The sequence below is a fragment of the Chelonia mydas genome, chromosome 9, assembly GCF_015237465.2.
Source record: "Chelonia mydas isolate rCheMyd1 chromosome 9, rCheMyd1.pri.v2, whole genome shotgun sequence".
NCBI lineage: Eukaryota > Metazoa > Chordata > Testudines > Cheloniidae > Chelonia > Chelonia mydas.
Window position 1 is genome coordinate 27,771,458 of NC_057855.1, and position 24,485 is coordinate 27,795,942.

A 24,485-nucleotide genomic window follows, 5' to 3' on the forward strand; every position below is an offset into this window, starting at 1 on the left:
GAAGCTTTAGGCAAGTCATACCAGGCTACATTACAGAAAAATAGCTGCTAAAGTTAAGTACATGCAAATATAGAAATTGAAGGGTATGTTTCAAAAAACCAAAAATCTAACATGAAGAATGTTTAATGAAGGAGCTGTTATACAAGGGCTCTCAGCCAGAGAGGATTCCATATGAATGGACCATTGTAAGCCAAAGATGAATTTCCTACTTTTGTTGTTCTCTTTTCGAAACCAGCTATTTCAGTAGCTGATAATTATATTTACAAGCGGTAAATCAACTGACAAAGCCTGATCATAAGCATCAAATAATAATTACCACCATTTTGAATCTACTGCAGCAGCTATAACAGCAATTTTTAATAATCTTAATATAAACAGAAAAATGAAACTGTTTTAGTACTACTTTCAGGAATAAAGGATCAGGACAGTTTACACCTATCACTCATCTGCAACTGGCTTAAATAAATCAAGAGGAGCAGTCTGTCTAATGGTTAAAGGATCAAAAGTTAAGAATCCTTATTTCTTTTTCATCTCTGCCACCGGCTCATTGTACGTCCTTGGGCAAATTAATTTCTCTGTATCTCAGGGCTGGTCTACACTGAACTTGCATCAGAATACCTATATCTCAGAGGGATGTAAAATCCACAACACAGAGATGTAGCTATGCCAGCCTAACCCCGGTGTAGACAGCAGAAGGTTGATGGAAGAATTTTTCTATTGACCTAGCTATCACCTCTTGAGGAGGTAGATTAGCTACAGCAATGGAAGAACTCCTCCTGTTGCTATAATGATTGTCTACACTGAAGTGCTATGTATAGACATAATCTTAGTTTAAACACAACTAGTCCTGGTCACACCCTCCTAAAAGAAAATATGGGGCGGGGTGTGTGAATTTATACAAGGTTCCTTTTGTAAGATTTCTCTACAGTTGTTCAGTTGAGAGAGGGATGTTTCCCCACAAGGAAGATGGCTCACCCACTCTAGAGATCCCTTGGAATTTGCACGGATACCAGGGAATCAATGAGAAGTCAAGCCCTGTGCCTCCATGTCAGTTTTTGGTTTTATGTTTCCACACCCCGGCATAAAGGCTCCTGTGAAGTCACGCAGACATGGCTTTTGCAACTGGCAGGTGTCTATACTACCAGTTTCGTTGGTAAAGCATTTATCGGTGAGGGGTATGAGAAAAGCCACCCTTCTCACTGACACAAGTTTCAACGACAAAAGTGCTGGTGTGGACAGAGTTATGTCTGCAGGAGAGGCTCTCCTGCGGGCATAGCTAACACTGCTCATTGGGAGGTGGTTTAATTATGCCGGCAGGAGAGCTCTCTCCTGCTAGCAAAGAGTGGCTAAATGGGAGACCTTACAATGGCACAGCTGTACCAGTACAGCTGTGAGGTTAGTAATGTACACATGGTCTAAGACCTTGCTTAAATGGTCTGACTGTATGACATTTCCTCCTTGAGCTCCAGGGGGATGGTGAGAGAAAAAACAATTCCTTCCCTGTTTCGAACCATTGGTTCCCTGGCCTGTCCACTACACAACACCTCCTATTTCTGTTGCAGTACATGCTACAGAGACTTCCCTCCCACTCCTGTACAGGTGCTTGACAAGGTATGCCTACACTGCAGTTAGACACCTGCAGCTGGCCCATACCTGCTGACCCAGGCTTGCAGGGCTTGGGTTAAGGGGCTGCTTAATTGTGATGCTGACATTAAAAGTATAACCTGTTTGTCTACCTGGAAATAGACTCATGATGAGACATGCTTATTTGACACACGCTAATCTTTTTATTCATAAATCCACCCCTCCTCGATCACCCTTTTCCCACCTCCTCTTGAATCCATTTTGTTTCTCTTCTGTCTGTATGTTTTGCCTACATTCCAGGTATCGTCATACTGTAGCCTCAGAGAAAAGGATTACTCTCTCTGTTCCCCTGAGTACATAGCACAAACCTGCACTCGCGATTCTTGCTTCCTTAATTTGAAACAGATATTTAATGTATTTTCCCCAGAGGTATTATCTTGCATTATTCCAAGCTGATTTCCATTTTCTGTCCTTGTTAGTAACCTCTCTAGACCCCTTTGTATTTCTGTCATCTCCAGTATTTACAGCATTTCCCAATTTAGTATCTCATATATATTTCATTACCTTGCTCTTTCATTTTAACTTATTAAATAAGATGGGAGCAAGCATTAGTTCCTGCTGGACCCCATTACGTACCTCCCAGCAATGTGGCATGTTGCCCTTTATTAGTGCCCTTTGTTTCTGAGGCTTCTGCCAGTTTTCAAGCCATTCCTATTCAAGTGAACATGAAGTAATTTGGAGTGTGAGTTTTATAGGCACTGTATCAGATGACTTACTAAAATTTATATCACACACACCTACTGCATTTTTTTTCACCCACTGACTATAGGCTAAACTGTGATATTTAGTTTCAATGCAGTGTAGGGATGGGGCAGAGCAGATCCATGTGATGGGGGAGGAAGTTCTTTACTGCCTAGTAGCGCCTTCCCACACTGTATAGCTCTGTAAAGGCTAGCCACATTCTGGACCACGGTAATTAGGAGGTTGGGGTTTTTCTTAATGTAATCAAGCATGTACCCAGAAAGATAATGGAGCAAATAATTAAGCAATCAATTTGCTAACATCTGGAAAATAATAAGTTGATAAGTAACAGTCAGGATGGATTTGTCAAGAACAAATTGTTTTCTTTGACAGGGTAACAAGCCTTGTGGATGGGGGGAAGCAGAAGACATGGTATATCTTGACTTTAGTAAATCTTTTGATACTGTCTCACATGACCTTCCCATAAACAAACTAGGGAAATGCAACCTAGGTTGAGCTACTATCAGGTGGGTGCATAACTGGTTGGAAAACCTTCCCCAGAGAGTAATCATCAGTGGTTCACAGTCATGCTGGAAGGGCATAACGAGCAGGGTCCCTTAGGGATCAGTTCTGGGTCCGGTTCTGTTCAATATCAGTGATTTAGACTAGTTCATCAGTGATTTAGACAATGGCATAAAGAGTACACTTATAAAGTCTGCAAATGATACCAAGCTGGGAGGGGTTGCAAGTACTTTGGAGGATAGGATTATAATTCAAAATGATCTGGACAAACTGGAGAAATGGTCTGAAGTAAATAGGATGAAACTGAGAAATGCAAAGTACTCCACTTAAGAAGGAACAATCAGTTGCACGCATACAAAATGGGAAATGACTGCCTAGGAAAGAGTACTGCGGAAAGGGATCTGGGGCTTTTAATGGACCACAAACTAAATGAGTCAACAGTGTAACGCTTTTGCAAAAAAAGCAAACATCATTCTGGGATGTTTTAGCAGGAGTACTATAAGCAAGATACAAGAAGTAATTCTGCTGCTCTACTTCATGCTGATTAAGCCTCAACTGGAGTATCGTCCAGTTCTGGGCACCACATTTCAGGAAAGATGTGGACAAACTGGAGAGAGTCCAGAGAAGAGCAACAAAAATGATTAAAGGTGTAGAAAACATGACCTGTGAGGGAAGACTGGAAAAAATTGGGTTTGTTTAGTCTGGGAAAGAGAAGACTCAGAGGGGACATAATAGTTTTCAAGTACATAAAAGGTTGTTACAAGGAGGAGGGAGAAAAATTTCTGTTCTTGTCCTGTCCTCAGTGGTTAAGAAGCAATGGACTTAAAATGCAGCAAGGGAGGTTTAGGTTGGACATCAGGAAAAACTTCCTGTCAGGGTGGGTAAGCACTGGAATAAATTCCCTAGGGAGGTTGTGGAATCTCCATCATTGGAGATTTTTAAGAGCAGGTAGACAAACACCTGTCAGGGATGGTCTAGATCAGTGCTACTCAAAGTGGTGGTCTGCAGACTGGTGCTGGTCCACAAACCATCGGCTGCCGGTCTGCGCGCACATTGGAAAAAAAAAATGCCGGTCCCCCACATCAGATAGCTTGAGAAGCACTGGTCTAGATAATACTTAGCCCTACCATGAGTGCAGGGGACAGGTCTAGATGACCTCTTGAGGTCCCTTCCAGTTCTACGATAAGTTTGTCTAACACTGGGCCCAATCCTGTATCTATTTAAATCCATGGGATGTTTGTCACTGACATCGGGGGAGCAGGAATGGACCCTAAGATTTATTTCTTATACCCTGTGGTGCTATTGCTCCTGGCTTGATTATCCTAGATGGGGTGGGCAAACTTTTTGGCCTGAGGGCCACATCTTGGTATGGAAATTAGTGATTTCCCTTCCCCACCCACCACAAGATCAGATTACTATAATTCTCGTTTTGTAGGGCTTCCTCTCTGCTGTTCACAGGTTGTAACTCATATCAGATGCTGCAGCTCAAATTTGCATGAGCAGTGGATTATCTCAGAATATTAGTCCTAAATTAATATCGTTACATTAGCTTCTCAAAAATCATATCAGTTTTTAAACTTCTATAGGAAGCTCTTAGTGGCCATGGTCCTGGATATTTTACTGAGTTATCATTCACACCACAGCATCCCTAGCATCACACTGGTTTGAATAAGCAGTGTGCTCTAAATCCAACATTGAAACACAAGGAACTACAGCTTTCTGTAACTACGCTTCTAGGCTGTGGCAACACCTCCCTGTTAATAATTCAGTGTCAGATTTTAAGTTAAGGTTAAAGAAGTCCAGTGTACTAATGCTTATTCTTGCTTTTAGGATTATTTCATATTGTGCCTTTGGACTTGTGAAGGATATTATGTATAATAGTATTATAGTAATACATTAGGTTTCAGAGTAACAGCCGTGTTAGTCTGTATTTGCAAAAAGAAAAGGAGTACTTGTGGCACCTTAGAGACTAACCAATTTATTTGAGCATAAGCTTTCGTGAGCTACAGCTCACTTCATCGTAGCTCACGAAAGCTTATGCTCAAATAAATTGGTTAATCTCTAAGGTGCCACAAGTACTCCTTTTCTTTTAGTAATACATTAGAACATCATACTAAAAATCTTGATCCAAATCTGCAAGTCCTTCAGTCAAACATCCCATTAAAATCAATGGGTGTTTAGCATAGAGAAGGCTTGCTTTCGTTTGTACTCTAGAACTACGGGGTATAATTTGTCACTAAGGAAAAATCTAGCAATATGTTAGCTGCTGCATATCGAAGCACAGTCTGCATACTGTACTTGATTGCATTAGATTATTCACACAGACCTGCAAGATTTTACTCAGCACAATTTCTCTAGGTGTTCATTGCATCCTATTCTCTTACAGACTGGCAAAAACAAATCCTTTCTGTCATCATCATAAAGAAACTTACTACAAAGAAATCTAGAGCCCTTTTAAGTGAAGGACCGAATACATTTATGGCCCTAACATAACATTGTTGAAGAAGCTACAGCTATGAGTTATATAGATGTTTGTTTAATTAATGCTAATTTATGTTAAAAGATAAACTGGAAAATAGCTAACAGGAAGACATGCTGCAATCCAATAGTAGGATTCAGATTCAAAAGATTCAGGAATCTCAGGAAATATTAAATTGTATTCACATTTCATGATTACAGCACACACAAAGAATTCTTTTGCAAAAAAGGTCACCAAAATTTGCTTTTTGCAGTGATTGTGACTGCCCATTAAGCCTCTCTTCTGCGCTTTACCAGCTGTGACTACAGCACCCAAAAAAGGAAAGAAAAAGAAATCAGGTACAGCTTAGCATGGCCTCAGGCACAGACAAAAAACTGTGCCTTTGAGATGGCTTTTGGACAGCTAATTTATAAATTAAGTAGTACATTGCTAATTCTCTACCTAATGCAAAGCCACTGAAGTAGATGGAAAGATTCCCATTGACTTCAAGGGGCTGTAGATTTGGCCTTTGCTCAGGTAGGGACTTATATGTTCTTGTCCGTAAAGGGGCCAATTTCTCTAAAATCACTGGAGTTTCACCAGAGGTGTTTGTTTATATTTGTATTCATATCTCAGTACTAGTTTGGATTTTGGTGTTGGGCTTTGACCGTTAACCCAGAGTTACCCAACACTAAGTTAAGTTGTTGTACCACGTTAAAGCCAAAAGATGATGAAAAGGTCTGTGTTTACAGGATCCAGAGTCTATATTGGTATGGCCTGAAAACTATTCATTTTGGGATGAATCTTCAAAATGTAAATGCCACAGTGTGAAGGCCCCGCAAAAAGGCAATAAAGATTTAACAATACAAATTATTTGATACTATGAGAGGTGTGATCTTTGATGCACATTTTTATCAGCATCTCAGGTCTCAATTGTGCCTTTAAGGTGAAACCTGGTGTTGGGGTTAGTGGAGCTCTGTATTTACTCAGAAGGAGCTCCAAGACATGCTGTGCCTCAAGCTGGTGTAATATTCCCTTTTGTGCTCAATCCATAGAGGAGGCAAAGCTATTACAACTGTCAGTGTAACAACCTGGCTGTTTAGCTCAAGCTGTAGAGACTCATACTTTTGACTCTAGAGATCCCCAGTTCAATGCCTGGTGTCAGTCAAGGTGGTGGCCATCATACTGGCATAATGCCTCCAGGAACTCAGGAGAATGCAGATGAAGAGCAGCCATTATGCCACATTATTACAGGGAACAGTATGCACTCCCCCAGCAGAAGCAGAATAGAGATGGGCACATGGGTGATGCAGGCCCAGTCCCTTCTGAGGGAGTATTAACATTGCCATATATGCTTCCTCCTGAAGTTCTGAGCATCAAGACTTTCATTGTATCCAGGTACTATGTGGAGGTTCCCTTTACCCTCTTCTTTCCCTCCCCTCCTTTCTTCATTGTGTCCTCTTGCCTCCACTCTGGTTGCACACCTGCCCAGGGACCAAGTGCATTCTGCCCTATACTCTGCAACACTAAGTGACTTTATTAGTAGGACCCATACTTTGAATACTTCTCGTGAGATCACTTCCCCTTTCTCCTCAGTCAATTGCACATGTACAAAATGGGAAATTACTGCCTAGGAAGGAGTACTGCGGAAAGGGATCTGGGGCTCATAGTGGATCACAAGCTAAATATGAGTCAACAGTGTAACGCTGTTCCAAAAAAAGCAAACATCATTCTGGGATGTATTAGCAGGAGTATTGTAAGCAAGACACAAGAAGTAATTCTTCCGCTCTACTCTGTGCTGATTAGGCCTCATCTGAAGTATTATGTCCAGTTCTGGGTGCCACAATTCTGGAAAGATGTGGACAAATCTGGAGAAAGTCCAGAGAAGAGCAACAAAAATGATTAAAAGTCTGGAAGCACGGTCTATGAGGGAAGATTGAAAAAAATGGGTTTGTTTAGTCTGGAGAGGAGAAGACAGAGGGGACATAACAGTTTTCAAGTAACTAAAAGGTTGTTACAAGGAGAAGGGAGAAAAATTGTTCTTCTTAACCTCTGAGGATACGACAAGAAGCAATTGGCTTAAATTGCAGCAAGGGTGGTTTAGGTTGGATGTTAGGAAAAACTTCCTAACAGTCAGAGAGGTTAAGCACTGGAATAAATTGCCTAGGGAGATTGTGGAATCTCCATCACTGGAGATTTTTAAGAGCAGGTTGGACGAACACGTGTAAGGGATGGTATAGATAATACTTAGTCCTGCCTTGAGTGCAGGGGACTGGACTAGATGACCTCTCGAGGTCCCTTCCAGTTCTAGGATTCTATGATATGCCAGGTGGAGGACATGAAAAGCCAGACTCTTCATGGAGCCTGTATGTATTTAGCAATATGCTCTTCATATATTCAGATTATGGAATGCATGCACTCAGAAGACATGCTAGTTCATAGACTTATGGCCAACCCCTCTGCATCCTGTATTCAATCTTCCGTCATCAGGTGTGGTTGCTCCCAAATTACACTTTTGTAGAAGGTAAGGTGTCTGTCAAAAGCATTTTTCTTCAGGTTTAGTTGCAGGTGCACTCCTACAATAATCCATCTGCTAAGTTTATCATCAAGGTTTAGAAGAGTCTGCCTGAACTCATCTAGAAAGAACTGTCTCTCTGAAGATATTCTGTCTCTTTAAGGAAGTGGGTTGTCAGTCAGTTTGTGAACTCAGCTCCATAATTTCAGCTTTCATAACCTATAAAGATAATTTAATGCAGAGCTATGTAGCGGCAACCTTTTTCCTGCCCAGCTAAATTCAGTTATAATAATCATTCAGTGATAGCACAGTGTAGTACAGAAATACAAGGATGCTAGATTCATGTCTGCATAGCTCCAGGATCTGTTTAAATGTACACTTTAATAAGTGCACATCTGTTGCAGACATCCTTTAATATGTACCTCAGATAGGGACCAGTGCAATGAATGTTTGACTACAAGAAACTTACTTATCACTAAAATAAACATGAAAGGCTTTATCACAAAAACAAAGTAACTTAGTACAATGTAGCCACTCAGGCTGTTTTTTCTGACAACCACATTTTCTATAGGCCAGGATAGTAGTTGAGCTCAATAACTTGCAAGATGTGGTCCATACTATATCCAAAAAAATCAGTGTGAACTGTAGGACTTTGCTATATGGTAGACCACCATACCATATTTTTCCTATATAAACAAGACTAACAGATGCATCCTGTCATGGGATGGCTGGCCCCTTTAAGGGGAGTCATGGCCCAGTCTACGCATGATGGGCTTCTTTAAGGAGAATAAACCCACCTGTAAGCAATTAACTGCCTAGTTGGCTGGTGGACAGCTTACTGAGTAATGAGCACCTGGACCTGAAAAGGCTACCAGGGCTCAGTTGAAGGATGTGCTCCCAGAGAAAGAAGGCTCCCAGGACATGGAGTGCCTAGAGATAAGGGCTGCCTAATGCAGGGCTAGAAGCTCTGAATGAACACAGGCCCAGGAGGACAGCTGTGGAACCACTGGATGCAAGGAAGGTAAGTACACAGGCCCCTGGAGGAGGGCTGGAGGACTCCTGGGACTCTTGTTGTCATTAGCCCTAGAGTGAGAAGAAGGGTTGGACTTGAGGGGCTAAAAGGAGGATCCTTTGTACTCTAGAAAAGAAGTTAATAAACTGAACCCCCCCCCCCCCAAAGGACTTGTTCTCAGTATCTGCGTCAGATTAAATGATTGCAAGCACCAACAGGGAGCTGAGGGCTGTGTTCCTGCATGGACACAAGGAGGTGTGCTTGAGGATAGTACCCCATCATACATCCTCTTTTAGTCCCCTATTAAAGTATATCTGTGAAAATTATAAATCTATCTTTAAGCTAGTGTTGACAAAGTTATTTTCAACATATTTACATAGCACACAAAATGCATTCTAAGAATTTTCTTTTAGCTTATACTTTGTTTATTCAGAGATGCTGCTTCTTACCTTCAAGCCTTCAGTTGGCAGTCTGTAGCCAAACCTTGCTGGTAGATCATCAAATGTCTGAGTTACATTTTCAAAGTTATACTAAACATAAATATAAAAGAAAATCAGATCTATAACATGTATCAAATTGAAAACACAAGAAAAACCTCATTCTTTAGGGCAAAAATGTACTATACATAGTGCCTCCTAACACTATACTAATGAATCATAAACACTGCTGCTTCCAGTCCCTCCGGGTTTTCTGGTGGTGTTTCATCCACATATTGCCCAACCCAATCTGCTTTAGTATGTCAGATGGAAGAGCTTTATTCCATGTAATAAACTCAAAGTTCTCTAGAGTCTTCCTTTATTTGGAATGATTTAACAACAAGAAAGTAACATGAATTCCACTAAATGTTGGGAAAACCTCTCCTTCAATTCAAGCACTAATGTTAACCCACTTTTGCAAAAAACTGGCTGTAGCCAAAGCGCACTTTGAGCAAAGGGTACATCTTTCTATGCCTCATGAACATGTTTCTGAAGAGTGGATTTTCTTCACTTTGAAATTAACCAGCTTTTTAAAATGTCCCAGGAGGGAATCCTGAACACCCTACAAAGATTTTAGGGAAGTGAGTAAAGATACTCAGTTTAAACAGTTAAGTTCTAAAATGTTTTTTTATGGAAGCTCATACACAACATTGCATAATGGCTCTAAAACTGCATAAGCCACATTTTCCTATTCCCTGTGACTCTTTTTTCTATTGCCCTAGGCCACAGGTAGTGGGTGGGTACCATACAAGTCTCTAATAAACAGGGCAAAAACAGATCTTGGCAGATTTTCAGTTTTCTGCAGAAAACCCCAAACTTGTAAAAGTTCTTTATTGTAGCAAGATCGATTTTAAGATTTAAAAATAATTGAGTAATTTAAGTATCAGGGTGTAGCCATGATAGTCCATATCCACAAAAACAACAAGGAGTCTGGTGGCACCTTAAAGACTAACATATTTATTTGGGCATAAGCTTTTGTGGGTAAAAAACCCACTGGTCCATGCATCTGAAGAAGTGGTTTTTTTTACCTACGAAACCTTATACCCAAATAAATATGTTAGTCTTTAAGGTGCCACCAGACTCCTTGTTGTTTCTAAGGAATTTAAATAGTTTTAAAAGCTTTATTCATGCTGCCTACACCCCTGGATTGCCAAATATAGTTCAAATGTTAAGATATGGTTATATTTAGTGCATAAGGAAGAGACATCATCTGAGCAAAAGTCTGAGACAGAGGAGCTCTCAAACTGTAGTTCTAGGACTAACATCAATGTACCTAATACACTCAAGTCAATGGAAGAAATCCCACTGACTGTCAAGACACACTTCTGAACTTAACTTGTTAAATACAAATTTTTGCTTGCAAATATCTAAGTTTACTCTGAAGGATCTTTTGGGGCCCATCAAAGCAGGGCTCCCCTTCTGCAGCTTTAATAATTCCTTGCTCTTATATAGCACTCTTCATCAGTAGTACTTTACAAAAGAGATCAGTAAGACTGATGGTGAGTGAGAATGGAGTTAAACTTAAGGGGGGAGGGGAAGCTTTTATCCACACTTTAAAACTTTAAGCACTTAAATGCCTAGATATAAAAACGTTAAGCGCTATATGAATAAGAACCTCTGTCTTTCCCTGATCCTCTCTACATACCCTCATCCCTGCTGCCCTCCACAGTTAATTGCATCACGCCAAGCATCCTTTTCTCCTGCCCTCCCCAGGCTCCCAGTATTAAGACCAGGTAGCACAGCTCTGTGCCAACCAGTCTCCTGCTCCCCAGCCCACATCCCCTACAAACAACTGCTCCACCACTATGCCCCTTAGGGACAATTCCCACACCATTTTCCCCCACATCACCTACCCACCCTCCAAACTATTCAAGGTGTCAGTAGCACGTCCACTTATATTTATAAACTCTTAAAAGAAGTTTGAAGATGTTTTCTAGAAAAATAGCCCGGGCTGTTGCCACAGGTAAAGTCTGTATGCATCTGCAACACACATCCCTACACACCCACTCTATATCCTGCCACTTTAAAGCACGCACTCCTCTATGCAAAGCACTTCCCCACCCCAGCCCCGTGCACAGGGGATCTTAAACATTCTTCAGCCCTGAGGAGAAAAAAACAAACAATCCTTAATTTACAAAATCTCTCAAGCTATCTACAGAGTTTCAATTTTCCAGTTCTGCATGGTGTGGCTGGGCAAGCATTCCTTTCCCATTGATGGCCCCTAACTCTCATTCCACTGTTTCCTTTGTATAACGCTGCTTTAATGAGACCCTTGCTAATCCCATCATTCCTTAATTTAGCATGAGGTATTGCAAGGGTTTTTTGTTTTGTTTTAAATAGAGTACTTTGTAATTCCCCCACTAATCCTCCTAAAATATTACAAGACACTTCACAAAAAGGCCTTTGGTGATACAGTGACACCCCTCTGTCACTCTGCCAAAAAACCCACAAAACTTCAAAAGTACATTTCAAGTAATTTTTCAAAACACTAACTTTAAAAAAAATTCATTTCTGAATTTTACCAAAACTTCCCCACACACAAAAAATTATCCTAGCATGAAAAATGGCATGCAGAAAGATTCTCTTCCTTCTGGGAAAGGGCGATAGGAGGATTGGGTGGGGAGGATTGGGGGAGGGAGAATAAGGCTTTTAATGGAAAGCCAGTTTCACACCTAGCTGTTCCATAATAAAGCAGTTCATATCTATCCATTTTTTTTCTAAAATATCCAGCTAAAAAGAGATACTGAAAAGTGATAATAGTGACCTAGTAAAACCATCCTAAGTACAAAATAACACAATTCTATATTTGGCAACCTTGTATTACCACAAACTTGTGGAACTTGTAACTTTATGCATTTTCATTTGATTACTTAATCATCCTGTTTTGAGACTCACTCTCTCCTCAGTTTATCTTAATAATAATTTCCTTGGGTAACACAATAGTTGATTAGAGCTATGAAATTTTTTCAGTGGCTTGAACACCTGTCCCAAACAGAAAAAATGTAACTCCCTCATATAACTGTTATGCATAAATAGAGTAATAAGTGGTGAACCCCTTTTCTAACATTATACAGTACCCAACCATGAGATCATCTGAGATGATATCTACTTAACATTTAATTCTGCTGGGGATGGGGTGTGTGCATATGTGTGAGAGTGTATATGTTGACAACACTTAGGGATAACAGCTTGCTTTTTCTACTCCCAAATCAGGTCCCAGTTGTCCAAGTACTTAAACACATGTTTAATGGGACTACCCACCTATATGAAGTTGCAATCAGTGGGCCTGCTCACGTACATAAGTTAAGCATACATGTGTGTGTTTGCAGAATCAGGGCCTTATTCTGTTTTCTAATATACCAATAAAAACTCAGTCTGTATCCATTACTGTTCATACTAACACCAGTCAGTGTGAGTAGAGCACCTAACTCCCTTAGGGTTCCTTGAAAATTTCAGCTGGAAAATAGAAGACCATATCATGCCACAGATCTTTAAAAAGAACTTTCCACTAGTTTCTCTATTAATCACAATTGGGTGGAACACAACTTGCTATATCCAAATGGTATTCAACCCTTTCTAATATGTTATGCCATATCTTCATGACTACAGAATTCAATGTAAATAAATGAGGATCTGAGGGGACAATCTTCTTCTCACTGCCCATGATCATATTGTAAATTACTCTGGACAGAATTCTCACATGCAAACAGCAGTACAGGAGTTTTTAAAAGTCCATAGAAAGTATTATTGTCTGCTATCTACTTATTTTGACAATTAAATTAAATCAGCGGGGAGTTCTTTTTAAAGTTCTATAGCATGAGATGGTCCTACATATTTTGGCTGGGACTTTCAGGAGATCCTAAGGGAGTTAAATGCCTTACTCACACTGAATTTCAAAAAGATTTCAGCACTAAACTCTAACCCTAACCTTCTCTGAAAAGCCTAACCTTTATTTTTGAATAGGCTTCATGTAATTGGTAAAATATATAGGTGCTATTAACTTTGGACTGATAATGTTTTAAAATGTATCGCATGATATGATTTATAAGTAGGAAAATCTGAAAGAAATTCCCATTCATTTGCATGTAAAAACATTTATTACACTTACCGCTAAAATGTCTGCCTCCACAGGCAAAAGGTTTAGGAAAGCAAACAGTTGAACTGTCAGGATGGTGTAGATCTGAGTGGCAGACAACATTAACATTCCTATTGACAACAGCATTTTAAATTAAATATCTGTAAATAAAACAAAATAAAATAAATCATGTTATGTAGCAGATATTATTTCCTTATTGGTTAGTCTCCTATTGATCAGAGCAAACTAATCAATATCTATTTAGATTAGCTAAAAAGTTGTCTTTCAAAGGAATATTTTAAGAGATTTTTATGGTTATTCTTAATTGATAAGAAACCTTTATCTGATATTATTTCACAATTAGGTACAGTTTTCCCAAAGAATGTAGCTTCCATGGCATTTGATGTCTAGATCACTAGAATGGTTAGATATTCAGCTGACAGGAACAATGAAAATATTTTACACAGACAATATGCAGCTATCCAAGCAACTAACTGTTGGCATTAAGCGGTGGACATGCATATAATGCATATTCTTACAGTAACTCCTTGCTTAACATTGTAGTTATGTTCCTGAAAAAATGCTACTTTAAGTGAAATGATGTTAAGTGAATCCAGTTGCCCCATAAGAATTAATGTAAATGGGGGGGGTTAGATTCCAGGGAAATTTTTTTTTTTTTTACCAGACAAAAGACTGTTTTATTTGTATATATAATACGCACACACTATATATACATATAAAGTTTTAAACAAACAATTTAATACTGTACACAGCAATGATGATTGTGAAGTTTGGTTGAGGTGGTGAAGTCAGAGGGTAGGATATTTCCCAGGGAATGCCTTACTACTAAATGATGAACTAGCACTCCGCTGAGCCCTCAAGGGTTAACACGTTGTTAATGTAGCCTCACACTCTACAAGGCAACATGAATGGAGGGAGGGAAGGCAGCATGGTAGAGAGAGACAGAGAGACACACAGTGTGCGTGAGAGAGAGATGCACATTGCCCCTTTAAGTACGCTGACTCCACTCTAAGTAAACTGCCTTTTTAAGTAGATCAGCAAGTTGAGACAGTACCTGCTGCCAGCAAGCTCCCTCCGTCCTGAGCCCTGTCGTGTATCCTCCCACTCTGTGGAGAAGGGTAAAGGAGTGTGGGGCAGGAGCAGGGGAGAGGGGGACACCCTTACATTAGCATGCCTCTTTCCTCCACCCCACTTGCACAGCAAGCATGAGGCTCCAAGGTGGAGGGCAGGAGTAGCATCTGGCAGTCGAGGGAGGGAAAGCTGGACTGCCCAGCAATTGATAGCCTGCTGGGCAGCTGTTGCACAGGGAACTTAGGGGAGCTGATAGGGGGGCTGCCAGCCAACCCTGGTTCCAAGCCCCCACCAGTTAGCTCCAACTGGCTGCTCTTTCTGCAAGTAGCGGACAAACAATGTTATAAGGGAGCACTGTGCAACTTTAAACGAGCATGTTCTCTAATTCAGTGGTTCTCAAACTAGGGCCACCGCTTGTTCAGGGAAAGCCCCTGGCGGGCCAGGCCGGTTTGTTTACCTGCAGCGTCCGCAGGTTCGGCTGATCATGGTTCCCACTGGCCGCAGTTCGCTGTTCCAGGCCAATGGGGGCTCAAGGAAAGGCGGCCAGCATATCCCTCGGCCCGCGCCGCTTCCCACAGCCCCCATTGGCTTGGAGTGGCGAACCACGGTCAGTGGGAGCCGCGATTGGCCGAACCTGCAGACGCTGCAGGTAAACAAACCGGCCTGGCCCGCCAGGGGCTTTCCCTGAACAAGCAGCGGCCCTAGTTTGAGAACCACTGTCTTACATGAACTTGCTTTTGAGAATGTGCTCGGCAGCTGTCCTATAAAAATCTGATCTCCTTAAGGTGTCAAGTTGTGCACCCAAAACATCTAGTCACTCCTGAAAATCTTTGCCCTCACACACTGTAAGCTCTTTGGAGCAAGGACTGTCTTTGTGATGTGTTTGTACAATGGTGCCTTGTTCCATGACTGGGCCCATGGGTGCCACTATAATACAAATAATAAGTAATAGGGCATAATTATTCATATTGCTGTGCTATATCTGTGCAGCCCTGTTGTTTTCAGGTTTGCACAAGTGTAACTGATTGGACCTATTACTTGTAACACTTGACCTAGATCCTCAGTTGGCGTAAACATGCATAGATCATTGTCTTTAATGGAGCTACACCAATTTACACAAGCTATGAATCTGGCTCTTCCTAAACAATTCTATAGATGTGTAAGAAGGAATTGATCTCAGCTCCGTCTTCCATAGTTGTGTTAATTCTACAATGTTAAAAACCAGATTTAAACCACTAAAATTAACAACTTTGCTTTGAATAACCAGAGGGAGCAAGTCTGCTCTGCTGAATCACTTTTCAAAGAGGAACTGCCCTTTAAAATTCCTGATTCATTGTTCTGGGGGGCTTTTTTGGTTTGCTAGGCAATTGTTTTTAGGAATGCCTTCTCAGAAATGTTCAGAATACAAGGTAGGGGCCTGCAAGCCTCACTCACGTGAATAATAATCCTTACTTGCATAGATAGTCACACTTCCCACCCCCCCCCCCAGCCCCAATAAATCCAATGGGGCTTTGAAAAGAAACTAACCCACCTGTTTCAAACCTGTTATGAGATTTATGGCTTTCATAAACTCATTTAACATGTCTTTAATGACTGTAATAGAGATGGAAAATTTTATATACTTGCATAGTATGTATGATCAGTTCTGGTTAAATTTTTTTTCTTTTTTTAAATGGAACTAACATGACATTTGCCAAACATCTCTCTAGTAACTCTTTGTGTTACTTTCCTTTCTCTCAACCTCTGTCTGACTTACCTGTTTAGTCTGTAAACTCTTCAGGGCAAACATAATTTCTTACTAAGTGCTGGTACAGTACCTAATACAATGTGATCCTAATCTGAGTTGGGGCCTCGAGTTGCTACTGTTATACAAAAACTGAATAACTGCATACATAAAAAGAATTATTTAGGTTGTAAACTCAGGAAATGCTAAATTTATGTTGCCCATGAAACATTAAGTCTGTTTCCCTCTGCACTTAATAGGGAGTATCTTGTGGCGGGGGGGGGAATGGCGTGTAATTAAAAACTACCATAATGCATACACATAAGGAGGCCAAATTAAAAGTGGACAGGTAACCATAAATCTAACATTTCCTAACTTCTGAATGTTTGACTTTTAACAACCCTTAAACTACACTGAGTTTTTTTTTAAAAAGTACGAACAAATTTCATTATGTGCAACTGTAACACGCCCCAATCATGTATAATCACCATGGTTTGAACACTGAACCTACCACTTGAGCTACAGAAGTCTGCTCTGCCTGCAAGGGGTGAGATGAGGAATGGGCCAAAGGCTGGATCCAAGGAATGATCGGGGAGCCTGGCCTGACTCTCCTCCCCCTACTAGATGTGGGGGGCACTACCCCATGTCTGCCCCCAGAATAAGGGATGGGCTGTTGGTATACAAAAAATATTAGTTTCTGTACCCTTTTACTTACCTATGATTTATTTAAACACAGAATATATGCATGTCAATCCCACTGAATAACGAGATAAATAAAAACAAAACTAAATGGAAAGTAAACACTGAAGAAAAGAGGAAAATACAAAAGTGAGAACAGAGGTGGTAGGGGAAGAGGAGTTGAAAACAGGTAGTAATTAAGGAATGTCTTCTGGAGGACCCAAATAAAACAGGAAGTGTTCACAGTCTGTTCTGTTTATGTAAATCTAGAATCCCTTCCCTTCTGGATTATTCATGATGGACTTGAAAGAAAACTTATTTAATTTAGAGTCGCTCTCCATGACTCCTTGTATTAACGATATTTTTTTAAACAGAATTCTCCACTGAAATCAGAGGGAGTTCTGCTTCAGAAAGGGTGATGTGATATAGCTCCATATTAACATTGTATGTTCCACAAAAATAACATCTAATTTTAATTTATCAGTGTCTTTAACCGAAGACACTTTTTGGGTATTTACATAATATTTTTACCCTGACTACTCCCGTTGATGTCACTCTAAAGTTCCTCCTTCTACTCCATAAAACTTTTAAAGGACAATAAACTATGCCATACCGCTAACGTTTGATTTACAGATCAGTTAATTAGCCTGCTCCTGCTCTCAGTTAGTCAAAAAGATCATGAATGGGCCACAAAAGGACTCCTCATTGTTTTTAAGGATACCAAGTGTGGTTTACTTACACTCAGTTGGATCCTAGACTTACTTTTTTTTTTTAATTTCAGCAGCTAATAGATTGGTTAGATTGAGCAGTGAATTGGTTTTATACGTGGTCAAGTCTATAACAAGAGTAAAGAATTATCCTTTGTGGAGAAACTTTATTCCAGACTAAATTACCACATGTGTGTGAAAATACATTAATACTTAAGACAAGTGCTTGCTTGTTTTTCATTAGACAAGACCATATGATCAAACACAAGATCATTCTTGAATATGACAGACACAAATCCCTTCAAGGCTGGGATGGCAGATAATGATCACATAACAGCATTGGGCAAATTCTGCCATTCCTCCAGCTGGAGCTGGAGGATGCTGCTCCCATAGCAACCCTTTCCCAGTAGCCAGTTTAAGGACATGACCAGAAAGAGGTGTAGCCAGAATGTCACTAATTCCCAGATTATCTCTGGCTCCTAGAATAGCCCCAGAAGGTGCTGATAGCCACCATAAATTAGAGTAGCCCTTACTCCAATCTAATTTGTATCAGCGGTCTAGCTCAGCTCACAATTTAAAGCCATCTTTGCACCTTCTACCCTGAGCTACAATAAAAGGTCCTTGGCTGAAGCCCAGGATCTAGATCTCCCTTTTAATAAAGGCCCACCCAACACAATTTAAATGTGTCCCTGTTGCAACTTGTACTCAGTTTTAAGGCTAACCCCCCCGTTTACTTCATTAAGACATGAACTTCAAAGCCCAGTTTGCATCAATACCAATATTAAGCACAGATAATCTTTGATTCTTTCCTTTTAAAATACAAGGACATTAAATGAAGAAGAAACTACATTAATGCAATAAGTAAGTAGAATTAAATATAAATAGGCTTGGCAAAATTCAATTTTTTATAATTTTGACATATCAATGTCTTTTTAAAGCACTTTAAAACTTTAATTTTAAATTTTCACAGCTGAAATTAGGGAGGCAGAGAAGGAAGGGGAGAGAATTTAATGACAAACATTGGGATTCAAAAAGTGAAAGCTTTTAACTGTTGAAACCATAAATTGTATATTTCAGCGTGTGATGCTGACAAAATAAATATTCTTAAATCAAACTAAGTTCTCAAGCAGCATTTTTCCTTCTTTGCTGTCTGTAAATTTTGATTACCAATGGAAATATGTTTTCCTGTTTGAGTACAGTGAAATTGATGTTTACTAACATTTATCAATTAAAAATCAAATTCTTCTAAGCCTGAATATAGACACGTCAGGAATTCCAAAAGTTAAGATCCCAACTGCAGCATTACTAGGTGACACTGAACATGTATTTACTGTCATTTCTAGTTGTGTGTTAGGCTAATATTATGGTTTGATACATTGTATTTCTAGAACACCTTCTACAAGAGGATCTTGAGGTGTTTTATGAACCATGAACTGAACCTTACAACCTACCTGTGGGGTAGCTAATGGGACACAACCAACATATCTAGTCAATTTGAGTTAAAGTGAGTTGCAGGTTCCACACCTGCCTCTGACTCTCTAGCAATGTCCCTGGTTTTACAATTGCTTGCACAAACAGCAGAGGGAAAACTTACTGACTATATAGGGGAAGCAGTGAAACTAGCTATATATAAAATGGTATAATATAGGATAATTTCCTCCCAAACTCTTTCATTTACACTAGTGTTGGGTGTTACAACAATAGGTTAAAAAAAAAATCAGACAAGTGATTTTTTTTTTTACTTGAGTGCCTCATTTTACTGTTAATAATTTGCACTTATTTTCAGAGGATCTCAAAGCACTTAGTAAAAACTGAGTTAAACCTCATAACATGCCTGTGAGATAGTAAAGTATTATCAATCTGTAAAATTCTGTTAAAGAGGCACTCCACTGAGATGTGGGTACTCAGCTCCTCTGAATAAGTAGTCTTGTTCAAGTGACTTCACAAGGATTTGTGCACCTAATTTTAGGCACCCAGGATTGAAAATTGCGACTTTGATGACTTGACCAAGAGTCACAGACAAGACTACTACAGTCAGTACCAGAGCAGAGTACAAAACTCCTGACTCACAGTTCTATCCTCTAAACATTATACTAGCTTCTTCCTTACTGGAAGCCTCTTTTCAAATTACGATCAGGCCTGCTAAAAAGATTGTAAAATGTAAATCCATATAACATCTAGCATGTACAAGGGGACTGAGTTAATGATGCTTTTGAAACTTTAACATTGCATTTCTTGATTTATTTTAACTGACTAGCTGTAGAATTGCACTAATGTGTATATTTTTACATTTTATAACCTGCAGTCCTGCATCAAAATCACAGGGAGTTTTGCCTGAGTAAGCTTCAAAAGTTGCACGTTCAGTGGAGCAGCTGTTTTCCCACCTTTTATTTTTATTTTTTTGTGGTTTCCATCTGCATTTTAGTGAACATTGAAAGGCGAGTCTTCTCTGGATACATTTGGCTTAAGTTTAATCTAAATGAGAGAGTACTTCTAATTCATTATTAATGGGAGTTAAGGAAGAGCTGACATTTTAGAAGCAAGTAATTTTGTGACTCTGGCATAGCAATTTAGACCCATGAAGCTTTGTAATACTGTTGACTGACAGAGCAATAGAGGAAACTGAACTCACACAAATCTGTCTCTTAAAAAAAAAAAATCTTTTGTAATCCATGAATTTTTATTTTTTACATAAATACATAGAATTGTTACTGGTTAGTTTCTCTTACCACAATCTTATTAGTTCCATCTTATCACAATTTGTCAGCTATAGTTTGAAGTACAGAAAATGCAGGGGCTATGACTATCCACCTGAAGAAAACTCTTCATAAGGGAGGGAAATTTGTGAATATGCAAACATTACGTCTACTGCAGTTATACAAATAATGATAAAACAACATTAAGGTTGAAAAGTCAAGCACTCAAAGTTAAGAAATACTAGAATTAAGGTTGTACAGACAACCTTAATTCAGCCCCACTGTGCATACACATTAAAATTGTCTTACCTAAAATCATGTAGCAAATCTGTGGCAGAGCAACGAACAGAGCCCAGTTCTCATGGGTCCCAGTACAGTGCCTCAAACACAAAAGAATATCTCTTCAATTCTCAGAATTCTGTGCCTCATTCATTGTCGACTCCTGCTCATTCGAATAAGGCTGGGGAGTTGCAGAACACATAGTATATGATCACATAACAAAAGACTGCATCATAATATATATACACAAAGGGGCTGAATTAAGCCAATTCTGGCATTTCCTGGACTTCAAACTTTATTCCTTAGAGGTTCTTTTTATGTAATTTCCGTAGTGGTGTGTTTTGGGGTGCTTTTTTTAAAGAAGCAAATGGATTCCATCATGTTGGAACCCTATTCACCCTCAAAGGGATCATCTGCAGGGTTCTAGATTCAAAGCACAGATCTCTACCACTTTAAAAAGGAGCAACTGTTAGCAAGAGTATAGTATAATTCAGTATTCCAACTGCAAGAGGGGAATACAACACACAATTTGCAAGTGGCTTATATAATTATTTGCTAGATATCTGCGAAACTTTGGGAATGAGGATACCTGGGTTCTATTTCTAGCTCTGGAGTGGACTGTGACTGTAGACACAGCACAGATAAGCATGTAGATTGTTCTTTACACAGAAAGTGTTAAGTGTGACTGAGTGAATAATACATGTCTCCCATACTAGAGATAGGGTTCTGTTCTCAACTCTGCCAGAAGCAACCATCTGAAACGTCTGTTACCCCAACTATAGAATGGGAGGATTACTACTTGGCTGTTCCTTGATTTAGGAGTGTGAAACTTTAATGAAGACTATGAAGTACACATAATTAACACCATCAGTCAGCAGAAGGCATCCTCCTGTGCTCCCATCCCAGCGGACCTCCCCTGAGGTCAGAAGTGAGGGCACTGTTGCTACAGTGTCTATATCCTGTCCGAAACTCTAGCTCTGTGCCTGCCAAGCAGGAAGCTGAGTGGGTCCTGAGACTATGATCAGTGCAGTTTACATGTAGGAATTCCCTAGAGCTAGAGAATGCTCAATGCAGAATGCACATAAAAACTTGGGCTGAGAATCTCTCCCACTGGACCAACTTCTGTTGGTGAAAAAGACATGCTTTTGAGCTACACAGAGCTCTTCTTCACTATATATTTTGATAAAGAGTAAAAAGCACCTCCCTTCCCCCAAGCAACCCCCTGTCAAATGTCAAGTCCTGCTCCACTGCATGGAGATACAACCATTTCTTTTATGGTGCTACAAATTTAGCATTAGAGAAAAAAATAAGTTGTTTTGCCAATCTTGTTCTCAGAAATGGCTAAGCCACTTTTGCTGTAACCGTCTTAAAAAAAAAAAAAATCAGTCTGAGGCAGAGATCTTGTATCAATTTTTTTTTTTTTTTTTAAATGTGCACAGTTAGTTTGGGAAAGATACAAAGCTACTGAAAATTGGGTCTTATGGGGGAAAATGTTAGACTAACTCCAGCTGTTGCTGTCAGTGCTCCCTATAACCAAGAAACTTCGTGGTGGGATAGAAAACAAAGTGAAGTTAGGCAAATCGCTTGCCCCTATGGTGAATGGAACCTCGGACCAATCACCCTTTACCGAACATAGAATACTGCAGCATTTACAGAAGGCATAATTGTATATTGGCTGTTCCCTGTTATCAGGGAATATTCATATAAATCAGTGTCCATAGGCCACTGGTGCTCCACACACAGCATACTGTGGCTTGCAGAGAGCTATCTGGTTTTCTTATTCAAACCTACTAAATTACATTAGAGATTATTACAAAATATTAAATATCTTCCTAATATTAATTTTCCATGTAAGCAATTGCTGTAGGTGCAACAGGAACTTATGTGGTTGAAGACAGGAGGGAAAGTCTGCACAGGCACCAATGGGAGGGGAGATGGTGCTGAATGATTTTCTGTAGAGAGGGGAGATGGTGCTGAATAATTGTCTGGGGAGAGGAGAGATTGGACCATGAGACTAACTGTTAAAAGTGTGGGCCACACAATAAAAAGTCCCCATCCAAATGATAGTCCTTGCCCTATTACCTCAGATTATCCATCCTCCAGTGGCAAAGATACTTACATGTACACACATCATGTGAAATCATCATGTGAACTGCCTAATATCTGACCAAATTCATCCCTGATGTAATTCAACTGAAGAAGCCTTATGCGAGGCTTGAATTTGTTCCATTGCCTATAGTTTTGTAATTCAGTTTGCATTTTGGTAAACTCTGCTGCTATTCATCATTAGCAAAGAAAACACTTAGAAATATTAATATCTGGATCACTCATTTCATTTACATTCTAATTTCTCTTAAAAAGTTCCAGGTGGTGCAGGGGAGGTTTGTTAGTTTCACAATTAGAGAACAAACCCACCTTAGCTGCTTAATGTTAATAATATTCTGTTGATACTCCCCCCAGCATTTCAGTGCATTGAGTTTCATCAGAACACACCAGATCTGAATCTGTATCATACCAGGATGGCCTTACCTCTGGGGCTGGGCTAGGACAGGTACCTGCGCAGAGAGTGAAAACTAAAAAGCACCAGGGGCATTACTGGTGAATAGCTATGAAGAATGGCAGACGGCACTGTATTCTCACTATCTCAGGATTTTGTTAACCAAAGCATGGATTGCGCTAGACAGTAAACAGAGTCTATACATCCCAACCAGTTTGTTTGGACCTCTTTATTAATAGTTTTGGCGGCATTAGGCTGCACTCTCCAGCCAGTACCTGCTCCCCCTTACACAGCTGCCAAATGTCGCCAGGGAGAGCACAGATAATCACTACCTCATAAATATGGTCAGCATCCCCGGCCAGACAGCTCTGGAGAAAACCACACACAAGAAATACAGAAGTGAAACCCCAGCCCGGGCTGTAGCTGTAATCGGTGGTGCTTTGTCAGCATTTTGTTCTTCTCACTCGTTCTTCTCTCTTCTGCTTACCCTGAGCTCGCTGCAGGCTGGGGGAGGGAAGGGAAATGCCAGACTCAGCTGAAGTGAAAGTTAGCAACAGCTCCAGCGTTTGGGCTGCTAGCGACTCTGCTCCTGGGGAGACTTAGCTCGGCCTCAATGCGCAAAACCAGCTCGCAGTCCTGGCCCCCCAAGCCGGTGCAGCTCGGCTCGCCGGGGCAACTGATCCATTAGCCTCCCACAAGCCCTGGGGGCGGCAGCGTGACAGCAGCGACCCAGGCTGAGCTGGCCGGGAGGCCCGAGCGGAGCCCGCCCCCATCCCCGCAGCAAAGGCAGCTCTTACCTGGGGGCCGAGCGCCGGGACCAGCCTACAGCGACTCCATGACAAATGGGTTTGTCCCGTCAGCTGAGAGACGCGGAGCCAGAGCGCGGCGGAAATCCCGCCCCGGGCCCCCGCATAGGCGGAGAGGCCAGCCCAGGCGCCAGGAATTGCTCGCCCGGCTCGTCACTCACCGGCCGATCCGCCCCCGTTGGGCCGCACGTAGCCCGCCTCCACGTGATGCTGGGGCCGGGCCAGGAGAGGAGGGAGCTGCAGTCTGAGGGCGGCTGCTGGGGCCGCGGGAGCGGGCAGAGGCCGCTGAGGAGAAGAGCGAGATAGCGGAGGGAGAGCGGCTGGCGTGGGGAGGAGGCGGAGGGGGATGCAGGCGGGGGGAAGTGGAAGGACCAACAGGTCCACCCAGGTGCGATCTGACGGCCGTTTGGTTCGTTGGCCTGATGGCAGTGACGTCACTGCGCGGGCCGGGACCCTCACCCACGTCGTGTCTGCCCAGCCCTCTCCTCTGCTTGGGACGGGGGCCGTGCCCGCCTGTGCGCGGGGTCCGGGCTCCCAGGGCCGTGGCTGGGCAGTTCCAGCCTTGTGAGTGGGCGGCCAGTGGAAATGCCTAGCACGCTGCGCACAACGCTCCGAGAGCGGGGT

The 24,485-nt window shown here is 41.1% G+C and overlaps 1 protein-coding gene across 8 annotated transcripts in view; it reads right to left on the reverse strand.

Annotated features, from left to right (window-relative positions):
* Positions 1-24,003, reverse strand: part of RNF13 (ring finger protein 13) — a 104,228-nt gene extending 80,225 nt beyond the window's left edge. For 2 of the 8 annotated variants that reach the window (XM_043523167.1, XM_037908268.2), the window contains exons 1-3: positions 23,853-23,992; positions 13,417-13,544; positions 9,282-9,362 (exon numbers count right to left, since the gene is read on the reverse strand). In XM_043523167.1, the coding sequence (XP_043379102.1) occupies positions 9,282-9,362; positions 13,417-13,530 (195 nt within the window). In that variant the 5' untranslated portion in view covers positions 13,531-13,544; positions 23,853-23,992. Of the gene's footprint in view, positions 1-9,281; positions 9,363-13,416; positions 13,545-16,709; positions 16,840-20,588; positions 20,740-23,387; positions 23,560-23,852 lie in introns of those variants that run through there. The other 6 variants (XM_037908267.2, XM_037908270.2, XM_043523168.1 and 3 more) reach the window with 6 other exon arrangements.
* Between the last annotated feature and the right edge of the window lie 482 nt (positions 24,004-24,485).